General features: G+C 38.9%; 1 protein-coding gene across 1 annotated transcript in view; it reads right to left on the reverse strand.

Moving 5' to 3' along the window:
* LOC138108256 (coiled-coil domain-containing protein 170-like) overlaps positions 1-16,190 on the reverse strand; it is a 50,062-nt gene that overhangs the window by 26,679 nt on the left and 7,193 nt on the right. Inside the window, exon 6 of the mRNA XM_069010661.1 lies at positions 2,778-2,909. Coding sequence (XP_068866762.1) covers positions 2,778-2,909 — 132 coding nt within the window. The remainder of the gene's footprint in view (positions 1-2,777; positions 2,910-16,190) is intronic.

Genomic DNA, 16,190 nt, shown 5'->3' on the forward strand with positions numbered 1-16,190 from the left:
AACACCTTACAGGAAGATAAATTTATTTACTAACTCAGAATTTAGGACAAGTCTAAATTATGTTCTGCTGCACAACCTTAACTCATGTCTCCTATGTGTCTGCATTACAATAAAGTTATTAACACCTCTATTCCCTCTTCTTTGCCTGCCGCCTGCCTGCTTCCAATTCTGGTGCACAATTCCACAGATAATCTATAGCTGCAGGGAGTTGTAATAGCAAAGTATCCTGTTGTATGTGTGGAGACTTTTGATGATCTGAGGCATACTCAGGCAAATAAATTTTTGGACCATTGTGTGTTAGGCACCCTCTTCTCATCTTATGCAAGTAGTTACTTTTGGGCATGATAATCCAATTAAATGTAGCTGGATTTATGCAGAAGCAGTAATAGCACCTTTTAAGGAAGGGGAGGAGAAGGAAAATCACCCTCAAATGCTAAAGACCTCTTACAGCGATGATGCTAGAGCTTTCCAAGAGTTCATGGAGTTCAGTAGATTTTCCTCTCTCTTTTTGTTAAATATACCATTTTCCATTGAACTATTTCTGCTAGAAGCTTCTCTAGGAGACCACGCTTGAGGGAGACTCACCAGGCAAACAACATTTTCATATGATTTTTTTTGTTATAGGAACAAGTAATTTAAAGTGGACTTTTTTGTCACAAGAAGTGGTAAGGCATATTTCAGCTTTCCTGACTATTCCAATTAAAAGCAGCAAGACACAATCTGAAGGACTTCTGTCCTATTACATAAAATTAACAGGCAAATAATTAAGCCAAGTTAACTGCTCTTTATGATGAGTGATAGAACTTTTAAATTGTGGCAAACATTTTGAGGCAAAAATATTTAAGATATTAAACTGCAATCCAGGGCAATGAGAAATTCACTTCTCTGATGGAGTCTTTCAGTATCACCAGACCCAAGACACTCAGAGAAATTGGAGAGGCTGGTGAGCCAACTGCCTTGGAAAAGTCCTGCTTCTCCTCTTTTCAGCCACACACACCTCTCCTCTCCCTCGCACTAGCTCTGTGTTTGTCTGACTTCCCCACAAACAACTTAAGTAACAACTGATAGAAAATATTCACTTTTTCTCTCGCAGAGGAGAAAGAGGAAGTGGAGCTGGTCACATCAAAGAGCACAGGCTGATGCTGAGAAATCAGGTAGGAGGATCATCCTTGCAGCAGCAGCACAGCCTTCGATAAGCTTATGCTTCACGTGCAAGCACTGGTTTATCAGACACTCTGGAGCTGACATAAAGCAGCACTGACTTTGAGAAAAGCAGAAGCAGCTTGGCTTTTTCCCGAGTTCATGGGCTTCATTTCCATACCCTCCTCTTTGTGCTACCAGAAGCACTTATATGGCTACAAGGTGAAATAAGATTGGGAAACTGATCTGGCTAAAAAATAACTTGAAAGGAATTATTTTTCAATTGCATTGACACAACAGTGCACTGTAAAAACTACACTTATACATCTATGCCGGCACAAGGGGTGGGGCAGTGTGGGGAAGGAAATAAGCAGCTGAAGGAACAATAGCATTGCTTTGCTTGGCAGCTGGACCAAGCTATGGTATCTTAGAGTGTTCATAGCCTTAAAATTTCTCTGTGGTTCAACTCCCCATCCAATATTTTTTCCTCTTTCCATTGTCTTTGTGGTCAGTTCCAATAGCAGAAAAAGCAAGAATAATCCTATATCATGAGTTTTACAGAGCACTCAAAAGAACAAGGCTCTGACCTCAGCTGGGTCATGAAGGTCTTTATTAACAAGAGCATGAACAGCTGCTTTCTTGAATATGCTTTTGCAAGCACAGTCTTGAGGAATCTATAAATCAGTCAGATGTTCTGGCAATAAAGCCATTCAACATTTCCAGTAATAAATTCCTTGCATGAGAACATGAGATTCTCTATGGCTTTTTAAAATTTAAATTTAAAGCACGGATTCTAGATAAATGTTAAAGGTAGGGGAGCCCTGCAGTAACTTCAGGATTCAACTGATCAAATTAAACCTCAGTCAATAGACACTTATGCCTGTAGTTCTGCATATGAATAAATGTAAGCCTTTCGTGTCTTCTAAAGGCAAATTTTACTCCACTTTAAAACTGACCACTGCCAGCATTGCTGACTTCCATCAAATCACTTTTCGTCAGTTACATGTTAAAAAAAATTTACTTGTGGCAATAATGAAGCTCTGAAAGTTATCCTGTAATAAATCCTCTCCTGAGAAGCACCATCTACACAGCAGGAAGAGTAGAAAAGTATGTGTACATGTTCTTCAGCCTCTCTAGTTACAGTCAACTCCATTAGCATACACACAGTTTCACTGATGATGAAAGCAGAGCAAATTAGCACAAACACGGTTTCACTGATGAATGCAGAGCAAATTTGGGGAGCTATAACTTGAATAAAAGGGGAGAAATGAGTAAATATGGGCAGCTAGATCTTAACTCGCCATCAACAGGAAGATATCTATCTGAACTTTTATACAACCACAATTTAGAAATGCTAATTTTCAGGTTTAATATAAAAAGATTGAATTTAGATGATGATAAAAAGCTAGACTACTTCAAGTCTTTCAAATACAAGCTAATAATCAGTTCTTGATCACAGAAGAAAGCAAACTAAAAATCACACAGACATTCTAAAAACAAATTTATTACAAAAAACCTCCAAAAATTCTGTAGCAAAAGCAAGTATTGGACTTTCTGAAAGCTTTCTATTCTCTACAGAAGGTGATGCAAAGAATCCTCAGGTCTGGAGAAGGATTTGAACTTATTTTTAAATGTACCTCTGACTGGGCACAGTCATACTTCACAGAAAGTGCTGCAAGTTCACTTTGAGCAGTTTCAGCTGCAGCTCGATAGTGACTCATCTGCTCTCTAGTGACAGAAATATCCAAAAGAACGTGATCGTGAGATTCCTGTAAAGACAGCATGAAGACAAAACTATTAGACATCACTGTTTTTGAACATTTTTGCTTCAGCACGTTTTTGTTTGATTAAACTGCTCAAGGGCATTCCTCCAAATGTTATTCCCAGAGTAACACACACGTACTGAAAAACAGGTTAAATGGTCCTTTTCTACAAGTCACCACTTTCATCTCCAAGTTCAGCCAGCAACACCATGACCTCCCACTGTTTTCAGCTCCGCTCTTTCCAGCACTTTCTATGTATTTAGTAACATTCAAAAGGTTCCTTTTCTACAAAATTATCCAGTCACTCTTTCAACTTGTACAAACTTTAACCCAGAGGGAGTCAGGTGTCTCTCATGCAAAGAATCACTTTGGTTTTTAATCTTCAGTTGTACTGCACATCCCCCCATTTTTATTTCAGAAGAAATGTTGAAAAAAAGCAACGGCTATCAATCCTCTCTGTGCCACTCATGATTTTGCAGATCTCTATTGTATCTCACCTCCACAGTCTCTCTACCAGGTTGAAGAGCCCATGCCTACTCAGACACTTGTATCTGCTCCTCCAAGTCACTTTTTGGCTTGCCATTTACTTTTTTTTACTTCTAACCTTTCAAGGTTAGAGGTCCTTTTGAACTCCATCACTTGGGCACCACTTCAACTTCCTGACTGATGCTTTCTCATCCCCAGCAATCATCATAATGACTTCCTTTGATTCTTTTTCAAGTCCTGATTCCATGGCAAGCACTGCCTCTGTCTTTCTAGTACAGTCTCCTTCACACCACTTATACAACCCTTTTAGCTGTGCCCTTTAGATTCTATAGTAGGCTTTCTCCTTTTTGTGGTGTTCTGCTCTTCTACAGTAGAGCAGGAATGTGCTGGATTTCTTGATCTTTGTTACTTAAGTCTTTCAAGATGAAAATTCAGATCTGAAGTCTTAATAGAGTTTCATTAGACAGAACTTTTTTTTTTTTCTGATCAATAGTAACTATAAGACAATGAAATGTAACCTCTTCAGAACAGAACTAAGTTTAGGTTATGCTGGGGGCACACATGGCAGAGAACCCAACATGACATTTGTACTCCATCAGCTCTCATACAGGACTGAAATAAAACTGCAGTCCTCGTACGTTTGGGTATGAATTACAAAATGCAAAACACCCCCAGATAATGGCTTCTATTGGAAAAAGGTATTGCAATGGAGACAGAGACATCTTCTCTTCATGCTTTTCTATATCAGCATTAGCTTCCAGGCTGAGATAAATTACAAGTTCAGCGCCTACCCATTCTAAATAGAAAAAAAAAAACCTGAAGAGCTTTCCAAATATGTGAACATCTTGTAAAATAAGGATTTACCATGGAACACATAGAGAAATCCCTGAGGAATAAGGAAAAACTACTCATTTAGGCTGTAGCAGAAGATAAATTACCTTGGATTAGTTGCTATAATATCACAAACTCTATTCTCTAATCTTTCTTCCCTGTCCTAGTTGACACTAGATTAGACCCATCAAGTTTAATTGCATTCATCTCCTTCAAAGACACTCAGCTGTGCTCTTCCACAAAGGAGTTGCCACTCTCAACATGCCAGACTGACACATGCTGAAAACTCATGGCCACATGGAACACAGCTCATAATCTTGGAGATAAAAGGGGTGCTAATTTTCTCAACACTTTATCACTGTTCTGAGGGAGTGAGGGAAAGCATGTGCCATCTCCTCACTACTTTTGCCTTGCTTTTGCTTCACTCTCCTTGTTTCACATGTAGAACTACATGAAATTCTTTAATGTGGAGGGCATTCTTCTCATTCTGTAATACACCAGGGCTCCACAACGATGGATGGAGATTGCAAACAGTAACACTCTGTATGCTGCTTATGTATGTTATTATATTTGTAGTACTGCATGAATGGAGGTTTTCCCTTTTCTTCTCTAAACAAACACAACTTACGACTTTACAGAAAGGAGTACATTGCAAAACTGATGAAATAAATACATTTCAGAGCATAGCTGAAGAAAATAAGCCCCCTTTCAGAAACAATGATCAATGTAACACCTTTAGAGCTGAAACTTCCAAAATCTATGTTTTTCATACAAATCTAGATTTTTAAATAATGAGTACTTTAAAGATGCAGCTACACATCCAGAAGGACTTAAAAGAAGTTTAATGAAGCCAGGGAAAAAGTCAATGGGAACTACAGTTCGACTCATCTACAGTCTTAGTGAGATTTACAGAGGCAGATCTCTGCATCCTCCAGTGCCTTAGCAAACATAGAACTAATCACACATGGTGGCACCACCATGTGTGTAGGGAAGTTGGTATTACCATCATACTTTTTGCAGGAAATGTGCATGCTCTAAAACTAATAGTTTTCTATGTTCCTGTGGTTTGCCATCAGCCAGTCACAGGTCTGATCTTTAATCAGACCTATCAGACAACTCAATTAACTTGGCATGACTTTAATGTAGGGGCAAAATTTGTAATGCAGATGTGGCACTTTTATATCTGTTGAAAAATTCAGATTTGTAATGTTTCATGAGTACTATGTAATCTATACTGATTTTTGTTAGGAAAATAGAATTAATGAAGTGTTAAAAGAATACAAGAGATTAGACAGAAGAAATCTTAATATATTAACACCCAATCAGCTCTAAATAACCTAGGTTTTGGGTGTTTCTCCCACTCATACTATTAATTTTTTTTAATTTCTTTCCACTTACCTGAAAGAAAATGAAGCTTTCATCTAACTCCACATGCTAAACAGAAGCTAAGCATATATTTACAGTACTTAAGAGCAATATCTACTTTGATGTTCAGTTTTATTAGTAATAGATCAACAATGGATCAAAAGATCAACAATATATGGTGATTGTTGCTATTTTTGACCACTTTTTGTTTTGATTTTTTTACCAAATAACTGCCTTTATCTCCCTGGAATCCAGTCTTTAGTTGGCAAACTTCATTTGATGCAGAAACAACAAAACTACAACAACATTCAGTAGGTTTATACCTATCCATGTACTTTGAAATCAGCCAGCTGTTAAAGCCACTCACTCCCATTCTGCTTTTGACAACTTTTCTGTAATTTCCTGCTGCATTTCTTATTTCAGCACTGGCAAATGCTGCTACCACTGCCATTGCCTGCACACAGCCCAGACCCCTTTCCAAAAAAATATATTTTTTAAGAATATTTTTTAAAACAGAAAGCCCCCAGCAAGCATTTAAGCAGCCATCACTCCCCTGAGTGACTTGTCAACACATTGCCGTAGACCGTACTCAGGGCAGAGATTTCTTCTTCCCATTCTCAAATTACCTAAACACATTGGGGTTGACATACCCAACACAATGACTCACGAACCTTTGTTGACTTCATTCTTCCTTTGCTTCTACAGAACAAATGGGGGGAAGAGGGAAGAAAGGTTGAAAATTTAATAGATTTGTAATATGATGGCACGTGACATTCTTTTTTCACAGATATGCTTTACTAAACTGTATCATAGGTTACCATCAGCAAAGTTGGGCATGAAAGCAGAACACCATGGGAAAGTTTCTCTAGTAGCTTATGAGCTTTAATTGTCTCCACAGTTATTTAACACACATCTAACCAAAACAGGCACCTTCATGTTGGCTTGTCCAGGTTACTTTCACCGGTTCAGCTACACAGTCGGCCTTCGTGCAGTGATTGCCTTTGTCACTGCTTTTCAGGTGCTCCAAGTTTTTATTTCACCTCTCTTTCTGTCCTGCATCTCTTCTACACTGATATATATTTAAAAAGGAAAAAAAGATCTAAGCAATAACACAGGATCTATCTTAACTGAAATACATCTTTTTTTCCCCCTCAGATGTTAAAGTAATCAGTGGACCCTTTTTACCTACGTGTTTATACAGGACCTGGTACACTGGTTGGGCTCAGTGGGCTGTTCAATGATTTCTGTAAATCCCAGTGTCACAACTGTTCATATTCTGAAAACAAGCAAAATGAGATATCCCAAATCTGCAATCTTTTTCTTTAAGACAAATGAATATTCATGAGTGTATATGTGCCTAAAATTGTTCTAACTTCTGAAAACACAATGCAGCAGCAGAGTTGATTACTATTATTATTATTTGCTGCAACAGAAAGAAGATGACATCCAACATGAAATACTGGAAAGAATGGATAGCTGAAAAATTTCTGTACTTGGCTACTGCAGATTTTTCTTGGTAGCAGCAGCCAGCCAGCCAGCCTGCACATCACCTCAGAAAAGCCACAACACCTACACACAACAACGAGCATGAGAAGGTTCAGACACTATTCCACAGTGACTCAGATTCTGCTAACATGAGAACAGACTAAAATGAATTACTGAATCAATGAGGTTTGAAAGGACTTCTGAGAACATTGAGTCCAGCCTATGACCGAACATCCCCTTGTCAACTAGACCACGGCACTAAGTGCCACATCCAGTCTTTCCTTAAACACCTCCAGGGATGGTGACTCCCCCACCTCCCTGGGCAGCCTGTTCCAATGTCTAACAACCCTTTCTGTAAAAAAATTCCTTCTAATTCCCAATTAAACCTCCCCTGGTGCAGCTTAAGACTGTGTCCCCTTGTCCTGTCCCTAGTTACCTGGAATAGGCTGACCCCTCCACTGGAGTCCCTTCAGGGGGAGGGAAAAAAAAGGTTCACAAATTAACCATCTTGTATGTATATTCTGGGTCTTCTTTATAGATAATACTTTGCCCAATTTGCCTATCAGGGATCTAAAATGCATTGGTAACTATATATTAACATAAATCAAAATTTGCAAGTAATATTTCACAACTATTTCAGTTCTGTCACTTGCTCTTGCACATTATAAAGTTCCAGAAACACTCAAATACTTTTGATCACTTTCCACTCAGTAAACACCTATTTCCCCTTGCTGATTCCTCCTGGTAACTAGGCACAACTCATTGCTTCCAGTACCTTTTTTTTTGTTATTTTTATATACCTAAGGAGTTTTTCTGCATTAGTGTAATGTTCCAGAAACATGTAAAACTAAGTCAAGTGTTCTCAGCAGCTCAAATAAATTAGCAAAGAGATTTTCTAAATTCCTTTCAGAAGGATACTGCTCAGCTCTACCTTCCTCCCTTTGAAGTAATCACTGAAAGGTATTACTGAAAAGATAAAAATCACTCCTGGTGTTCATCTGCTGAAGAGGCCAATTTCGAGCTTGATTAATGGGCCCAAATGAAAGCTTCATTACAATCAAAATTTTAGTCTTACCCACTGCTACTACTACAAGCAGCAGTTAAAGCATTTTCATCTTTTGTTTTTCTGTTAGGATGAGGTGACTTTGCATCTAAATATAATAAATGCATTTAATGTGATGAAAGACAGCAGTCATCTCAAGGCAATTAGAGAGACACATCATCTACTCTAAACATTATTTAACATGCTTTCTGGTTGACTTCATCCTTTGTCTCTATGGACAAATTAAGGAATTTGGAACTCCCCTGACACTTTCTCTCACAGCTTTTCCAAAATGATTAAAAAGGAGCTGCTGTGCTTATTTCCAAAACAATAAAAAGGGTGATTGCTAAGAAAAAATTAAGTGTTTATGCAGGGATTTTTACAAACAATTTGTTCTACTGATTTTACTTTAACAGTGCTAAATAGAGTTAAATAACTTCTGTAACAGAACAACTTAAATGGTAGATTTAAAAAACAGACCATCATGCAATGTCAACAGCTGCAATTTTCCTCCAATGTCTACTACACTTCACTGCAGTAAACAAAATGCAAATGTTTTAGAAATAATTATGTTGGTATATACACAATTAAAGACTGATTATTGCTGTAGTTTGATTTACCAGTTATAACTCACACTTTATAAACATGTAATTTCTAGTGTGTTTTTGAGTATCAAAATCAACACTCACAAACCATTTGACTTTGGGTTGGTTAGAATGTGGAGCAGGTTGCTGTCCACACTGTCACTAAGCAGCGCTAACAAAAACTTTGTAATTGGGTCATAACAGTTATATTTAATATAATGGCAGTTGGTTTTGCCACCACAAACTACCAAAATTTTGTAATTTTTTTGCCTCAGAACAATATAGCTTCATTACAAAATTGATGCTCAACTATTCAGGAGAAAATGAACTTGTTCACACAACAAATAAATTGCTTATCTTTTGGAACACAAAACTGTTACAAGGTTCCTATTATATCTTTAGTACAAGGGTTTGATCCTTCTAAGCAATATCCTCAAGTGTCTCCCTTAAAATCACATCAAAGCCAGCAAATCAGTTTAAAAGGAGGAAGAGATGCAAAGAAGAAATTCTTAGATTCTAACTATAAATTCCTGCTCTGTGAAAGTACTCCCTTCTGCAGCACTTAGTAAGATAAATCTTTTTGACCTTGAATTTGTAAAGATAAGCTATAATGATCAGCTGAAGTTCATGGGGCTTCAATTGCACCACCGGGTGCAGTTCTGCACCTGGAGAAGTTCTCTTTTGGGGTTGGGGTTTTTGTTTGCTTTGGTTTTTTTGATTGGTTTGGTTTTGTTTGTTTGTTGTTTTGGGGGTTTTGTTGGGTTTTTTTGTTTGTTTGTTTGTTTGTTTGTTTTGGGGGGGTGCTAAAGGCGATATTAAATTGAATATTGCACAGATGACTTGCAAAGGGGGGTTACAGCCAGCCTGTGTCAGCCTCTGCAGTAACACCGACAGAAACTATTGATAGAGCGAGGGAAGGGAAGGAAGGGGCATTTTTCCCAAGTCAGGGCTTTATTCCCTAATACGACAACTGCCAAAAAACCCCCCAAGCCCTAACCAAACCACCCCCCTGGGCCCTTTCTGCCTTGCCCCGTCCCTCGGTTACCGCGGTTCCGCCGCGCCGCTGCCCCCGCCAGCCCTGGAGCCGCTCATGGCCGCAGCCGTGCCCCTGGCAACGCGTCCCGGGGGAGGGACGAAGCGGAGGCCCCGGCTAGGGAAGGAGGGGGACACAGCTCGGTGGTTGCGAATGAACAGTCTTCACAAGGGGATGCTCACAGAAACGCCAGGGTTTGTTGGTTTTGTTTGTTTGTTTTCACTTCAAATAAACATTACCCGAGAAAATTTGCTCACATTTTCTCTCAAAAAAAGTCAGAAGAGACGAGCAGAGCAGAGGGCACTTGAGCAGCGGCTCCTGTGACCCAGGCAGGCTTTCCTTCTCCCCCCAGAACCTGCCAAAGGAGCACCCCCGCCGCCCGGAGAAAGCAGGCTTCCTGGATGGCTGCTGAACTACCGCCAGCCGAAAGGGCACCTCCTCCTCTTCCTCACCTTTCATCCAAACAAAGTGGAAAAACATGGGAAGAGAGGAAATGAAGGCTGCAATAAAAGAAAGTTAGACCTGCGGGTGTATAGGGGCTGCATATCATTTTCTCTGAAGACCCTGTGAGCTTTAATCAGCCTCTGGGGACAGTGCCATCGTGCACCATTTCTGTACTCACAAATCAAAAAGCCCCCGACCTTTCTCAGGAATGCCGACGTAATCACATTTTCCAGAGAAGAAAATGGCAAAGCTAGGGATGGTACTAATTTTTTTGTCCTTGTCCCTGTGTGCCCGACGCCGTTTCACTGCTGTTGCCGAGCACACAGAACACCACAAGCAGGGGGTTCGCCGGCGTGGATCATCACCCTAATTAAAATGCTGCATCGCTTAAAGCACACAGGTATACGATGCCATCCCTCAGCTGGAATCTGACACTAAACTCATAAAGGAAAGGACAAAAATCGCTTAATGTGAGGAAGGAGCGCTGCGAACAGGTCAGGGGAAATGGAGACCCTGCACGGGGCTGGGGCGGTGCAGCACAAGCAGCAGCAGTGGAGGAGCCGCCAGCATCCGCCTTCCTGAGCGTCAGGGGAAAGACACAATCGCGGGGGGTGCGCGGGGTGCCGACAGCTCCTTGGTGGCACCCTTCCAGTTCATCCTCACGGGCGAAGGGTGAGCTACCAGCCACACAAGACGGCACAGGGGTACAAAAACATATCACAAAAAATGCTGTTCTTAACTGCACGCAAATGCTGGTGCTGCAGCAGAGGAGTGAAACCCAGTAGGGCACCGCCGGAACAAAATTATCCAGTGCTGACAGAGCGGATGGGGGTGCAGAAAAGGGACAAAGCTGCTACCACTGCATGGTGCAAACTGTTGCTCCAGGGTAACCTCATTCTTCATTAAGTATTTTTGATAGGTTAAAATTGTACTGGCAGTCTTGCATAAACCTGGCATAAATCTGGCACGTTTTACTATACACTGCAAATATCATCCTGGATTTGTCCAGCATTCCACTACAGCCTAATCTGTCCTACTACTGGAGTGGCGTGCAGATGCAGGATTAAATGATTGCGAAAGTTTGTCCTGACTTTTCTAAGCATGTGCTCGAGCACACTTCCCCATCGCTAGTCCTGCAGTGCCACGGCTGGTTCGGGAGTTACACTTCAGCTGCTTCTACACCCTTGGTGACGGGGAAGGAAAGCGTATACTGCTGTATTTTACCACAGATCTATGAAGTTATTTGCCCTTAAAAAAAGACTTGGATCTGATTAACTGTAGCAAGAGTAACGACAAAAGAGACAAGATTAAAAAAGCATGAAGAAAAGTAGAAATGTCACATAACACTGAAAAAAGAACGGGGCAGTTTGGTGGGGTGCAATACCCACTTCAAGCCATTTGACTGAGAATAACTACCTTATTACACACTGCTCACGCTTTCAAATGCTTTACCCTTGTTTGCTAGTATTTCAAAGTAGAGTTCTCAAAAGAATCTCATGTTTCTTTTTCCTTAACAGGGACAGGAAATAACAATTTAGGAAGGGTAAATTTGGGATTTTTAATTCTAAATAATTTCAAGGAGCCATTTTCATGCATCAGAATTCTTCCTGTTGTGTTTGATAAAATACATGGAAAGGATGTTCTCAGCCTTTCTGAGCAAAGAACGATGCAAATGTCTTGAATGTATGTACCTAATAAAGCGACACTAATTTTTGAAACAAAAAAATAATTTATAAAATTACTACAAACTTTCCCTTCCATGAAAATGCTCGGGTTCAGAAAAGATGCTAAAATTGATCTGTGTTATGAAACCCCAATTCCAGTACCCAGTACACTCAAAAATGTACCAGCTGATATTCTGCAAGTGTCTAAATGAGAATGGATGTCTAAAAATAATTTCAAAGCCAAAAGTCACAGAATGATGTCCCCGTGATAGGCACATGTCGTGGGGTAAGCAATCTTCTGAAGGAAATAACCTGGTTTTACAACCCTGGACTTCCCCCTGGACAAACGGGGTGGTGAAAATGCAATACGCGTATGGGGGAACTAATCAGGCTTGGGAAAGAAGTGTAAATGAAAGCTGCTGCTGCTGCTGCTGGATTAGGTCGTTTTCAGTTTGAGGAAGTTAAACCAGATACAGAGTCCTTGAAAGTCTAAACTCAACTCATGCAGCTATTTTGCAAATTCTCTGTATGTGGATCTTAGGTTTCCACAGATACATGAAAACTCCCCGATTTGCACTGGGCAACTAGCTCCTGCTAATGTTTCCATCACAATCCAGCAAAGTAGCAGCAAAACTTACAAGGGCTAATCTAACATCATGGATGCAGTCAAAGCTGAGCATCTGATACATGACAAAGGCATTCAAATGCAGCTCTAATTCAGGATTACCTGAAAACAAGGATACAACCAACTACAGAAAAACGGGGATGTTCTTTTGTTCACATAAAGATACTTGAGCCCTCAGTGCAAGTTGCAGGCCCTTCTCTGTCTGGAGGAATGTACCTGTCTCCTAATTCCCTAACCTTAGCCCAGGGGTACACATGCTCATTGAGCAGAAATAGGACCACCACACAGATTCTAACACAAGAGTCACTGGACAGTAGGAAAAGTAGGTGGAAAGACCCTTCAGCTAGCTTGAGGGAGCACTCCTGGACCCTAACCCTTTTTCCTGAATTGCTCTGCATTTTACACAGATCCTAGACAAAATTAACAATTATGTGTGTATATAAACCATCCAGGACCAGAACTCAGTGCATTTCCTGATCTATGACAATTAATGGTATTTTTGGGGAAGTGGGAGATAAAAATTGAAACCTATTCCAGATGCAACTGCATGAAATGCATCATCAGGCCTTTCATCAATTAGAGTCACTTGGAAAGCATCAGCCTTACCATGGTAGTGCGAGACTAATCACTTAGTTAACATTAAGAAAGCAAATAAAAAAGGCCATAGTATATATATTGATATATCTTACCTCAGCTTTTAATTTTTTACTTCATTAGACTTGGAAGAAGTAGAATCCCAGGAAAAATAAACTTCTACGAGGATGAAAATTTTCCTTCACAGGGAGTTTGAAAGATTATGATTATGTCACTTACTGGAAAGTGATACAACAAAAGCAGCACACAAATACTGAATATGTTTATTCACTGTAAGTTATCGTAAGAGGACATTTTATATTTCTTTCACAGTGGAAACAAAGCCAGATGAGCTAAATCTCAAAAAAGCACTGTAAATAAAAACCCTTCTCACAACATGTCTGCAGAATTCACAACTGGAAAGCTGAGACAGAATGTGGATCTGTGAATCTATAAAATAATTCTTCATTCATGTAAAAATACATGTAAGTGGACTTTTTATTTCCAGGGCTGTTAGAAACAGAAGTACACCAGCAAGAACAAAAATGTGTAGAAGTTTTCAAAATCTTTTTTAGGAAAAAAACCCCAAACCAGAAGCAAACAAGAAAACATAGGCAGTCCACACTATATGACATGTTTTTCCTCATATGTGTTCTGCCACTGACATATGGAAAAGAATGAAAGGACCATTTTAACCAGCACATTTTCAGTTTTATTTTAAAATCCTTAGATAAGTGTTAGGTGAATTTCAACTTACATTTTTGCTTTAAATAAAAATAATTACAAGCTTTTGTTCTGTAATTTTGGGTAAACAGAAAGCTGGCAAGCAAACAAACTTCAGTGAAAAAAACCCAACAGTTCTGTACAAGATTCCATTTTGGAATTTTTATTTTAGACACAATTAAGGGTTTCTTTTTAGATTAAAACGATTTCATAGAGTAATTTTCATGCAACAGAGTGAGCTTTTTTCCTATGCTGTCTGACAGCACAGGAGACAAATGCTCACATGGAACAAGTTGTTAAATAGTTAACCATGAATGCAAATACACTATGAACTTTAAAGAAACTATTTCAACAACAACAGTTAGGGTTTATGGGACATCAGCAAGGTGTGTAAACCAAAGTGTTTTGGAAATGTTTTAGTTACAGCGAGAGTTAATACCACAGTATTTCCATTTTTGCTGAGAACACATGGAGCATCTATCAGTTCTAGAAGTGATTCTGGAAATGACACCATCAACTGCACCAACCTTAGTAAGTAATTACGAGATACATTTTAAGAGATTCTCAATGATTTTTAAGGTTTTGAAATTTTAACAGGAATATAAGTAGCGTAAAAGTCATAAAATTCCTTATTATTCCTCTGTCTTGTTACAGAAGAACATTTTATGATACCTATCTCATGCATCTGTATCTTTCAAAACCTCATTGAATAAATATGCTTTACAGGTTTATGCATAAAATCTGTTTCAAAGAAAAAAAATCCAAAAACTAAGAGCTGAATTATTTTAAGTTGGCTTCCCCAGCCACTGAAATAGTATAACTGTGTCTGACTTGCACAAAATTATATAATTTATTTCAATATTCTTACAAGCTTCTAGTCAGTCAATCAACTTATTTTCCACATCAATTTATCTTAAGAAACCGTATATACATAAGAAATTATTGTAGATATCGTACATAACTTATCAAGTATTCAGACAGATGTGTGTACTGATATTCACTGTGACATTACTTTCCTCCTATTTCATCAACAATGGAAGTCATCACCATCAAAAATTGGCTTACAAATATAGCTGTTCAAAAGGTAGAAGACAACAATAGAAAGTGAAAAACATTTTTTGTTGTGGTCCTCAGAATTACTGAAAATGCCTTTGGTTTTTGCCATAAATATTCAAACGGCATATGAAATGAAAATCTCAAAGATTTGGATATACAAATCAGTAACTCCTGAGTTATACTGTAGAAGCATTTTGGGCAATCAGTTGTAACACAGATGTATAGAAGGAACTTGCTTGAATACTCACGTTAAAAAAATGCTGTATTACAGCACATGCTATTGTTCTAACACATGCTTTATGTTATGTTTTTAATTGTAAATGCCACCTAAATGCAATAGGCTCATGCTGGTACTTCATGAAGCTGTATTACAAAAGGAATTAACACTGAATAGCTACAAAAACGTTTCCTATTTTTAAGTAAACTGTAACAAACCCATCAGCAGAGCACAGCGCCTCACTGGAGTATGTCCTCACAACTTTTTTGTGTCATGGGAGACTGTAACACTGGCATTACAGTAACACTGGCATTACAGTAACATTGAAGTTGTTTTTTCTTTTTTTCATACAATCAATCAAAATTTTACAAAAATATAGCCAACCAACATAAAATTATGCTGCATGTTCAATTCTGCCTAGAGATAGCACTTCGCAGTTACAGCTATAGAAGTCAAGTATTTGGAAGTTATGGCTGTGCATTCCTTACACAGACATGTAGTCACACTGTGTATTACCATATAAACTTCTTTTTGTGAGGGGCAAAAGATGAAAAGTGCACTTTTAATCAACTGGAGAATAGAACTATTTTTTTTCAGCATGACATCATGTCTTACATTAGCATTCACATGCTAAGCTAAGAATTCCATGTATTGTAGTACTCTTCATAATTCAGTAACACTGAGCAAATGCTACTGCATCTCCTAATTGATTTTGTATTTTGTAGGATTGTATTTATCATAACTTCATACTACTAATTTTCACTGATCTGCATTGTGAGCTCCCAGAAGTAACAGCCCAAAAGCAACCTGGGCACAGGGACACGTAAACAACCAGTAAAAAACGAAACCAAGTGTCTCAGCATGTGTGAGGACTGTGTAAGACGCAAATCTATGCATCAAGGGTGGCCTAAGCAGTGACTTTCTCTTCTTGTCCATTACATGCTTTTAAACCTCTCCAGCAAATTAAGTCTGCACCTTACAAACAATCTGAGCACAGGCAAAGCAGATTTCGTCCTTGCTCTCTGAGCAAGGTGTGGTCTCATTCCACATATTTCATAATTTCCATCTCTCGTTCTTGACCCAAAGTTGTTGCTTCAAAATGCATTTGAAACAAGATAACAGCATTTTCAAAGATGAGACACTGAGGCTCCAGTGCACA

This window comes from Aphelocoma coerulescens, chromosome 3, assembly GCF_041296385.1.
Source record: "Aphelocoma coerulescens isolate FSJ_1873_10779 chromosome 3, UR_Acoe_1.0, whole genome shotgun sequence".
Lineage (NCBI taxonomy): Eukaryota > Metazoa > Chordata > Aves > Passeriformes > Corvidae > Aphelocoma > Aphelocoma coerulescens.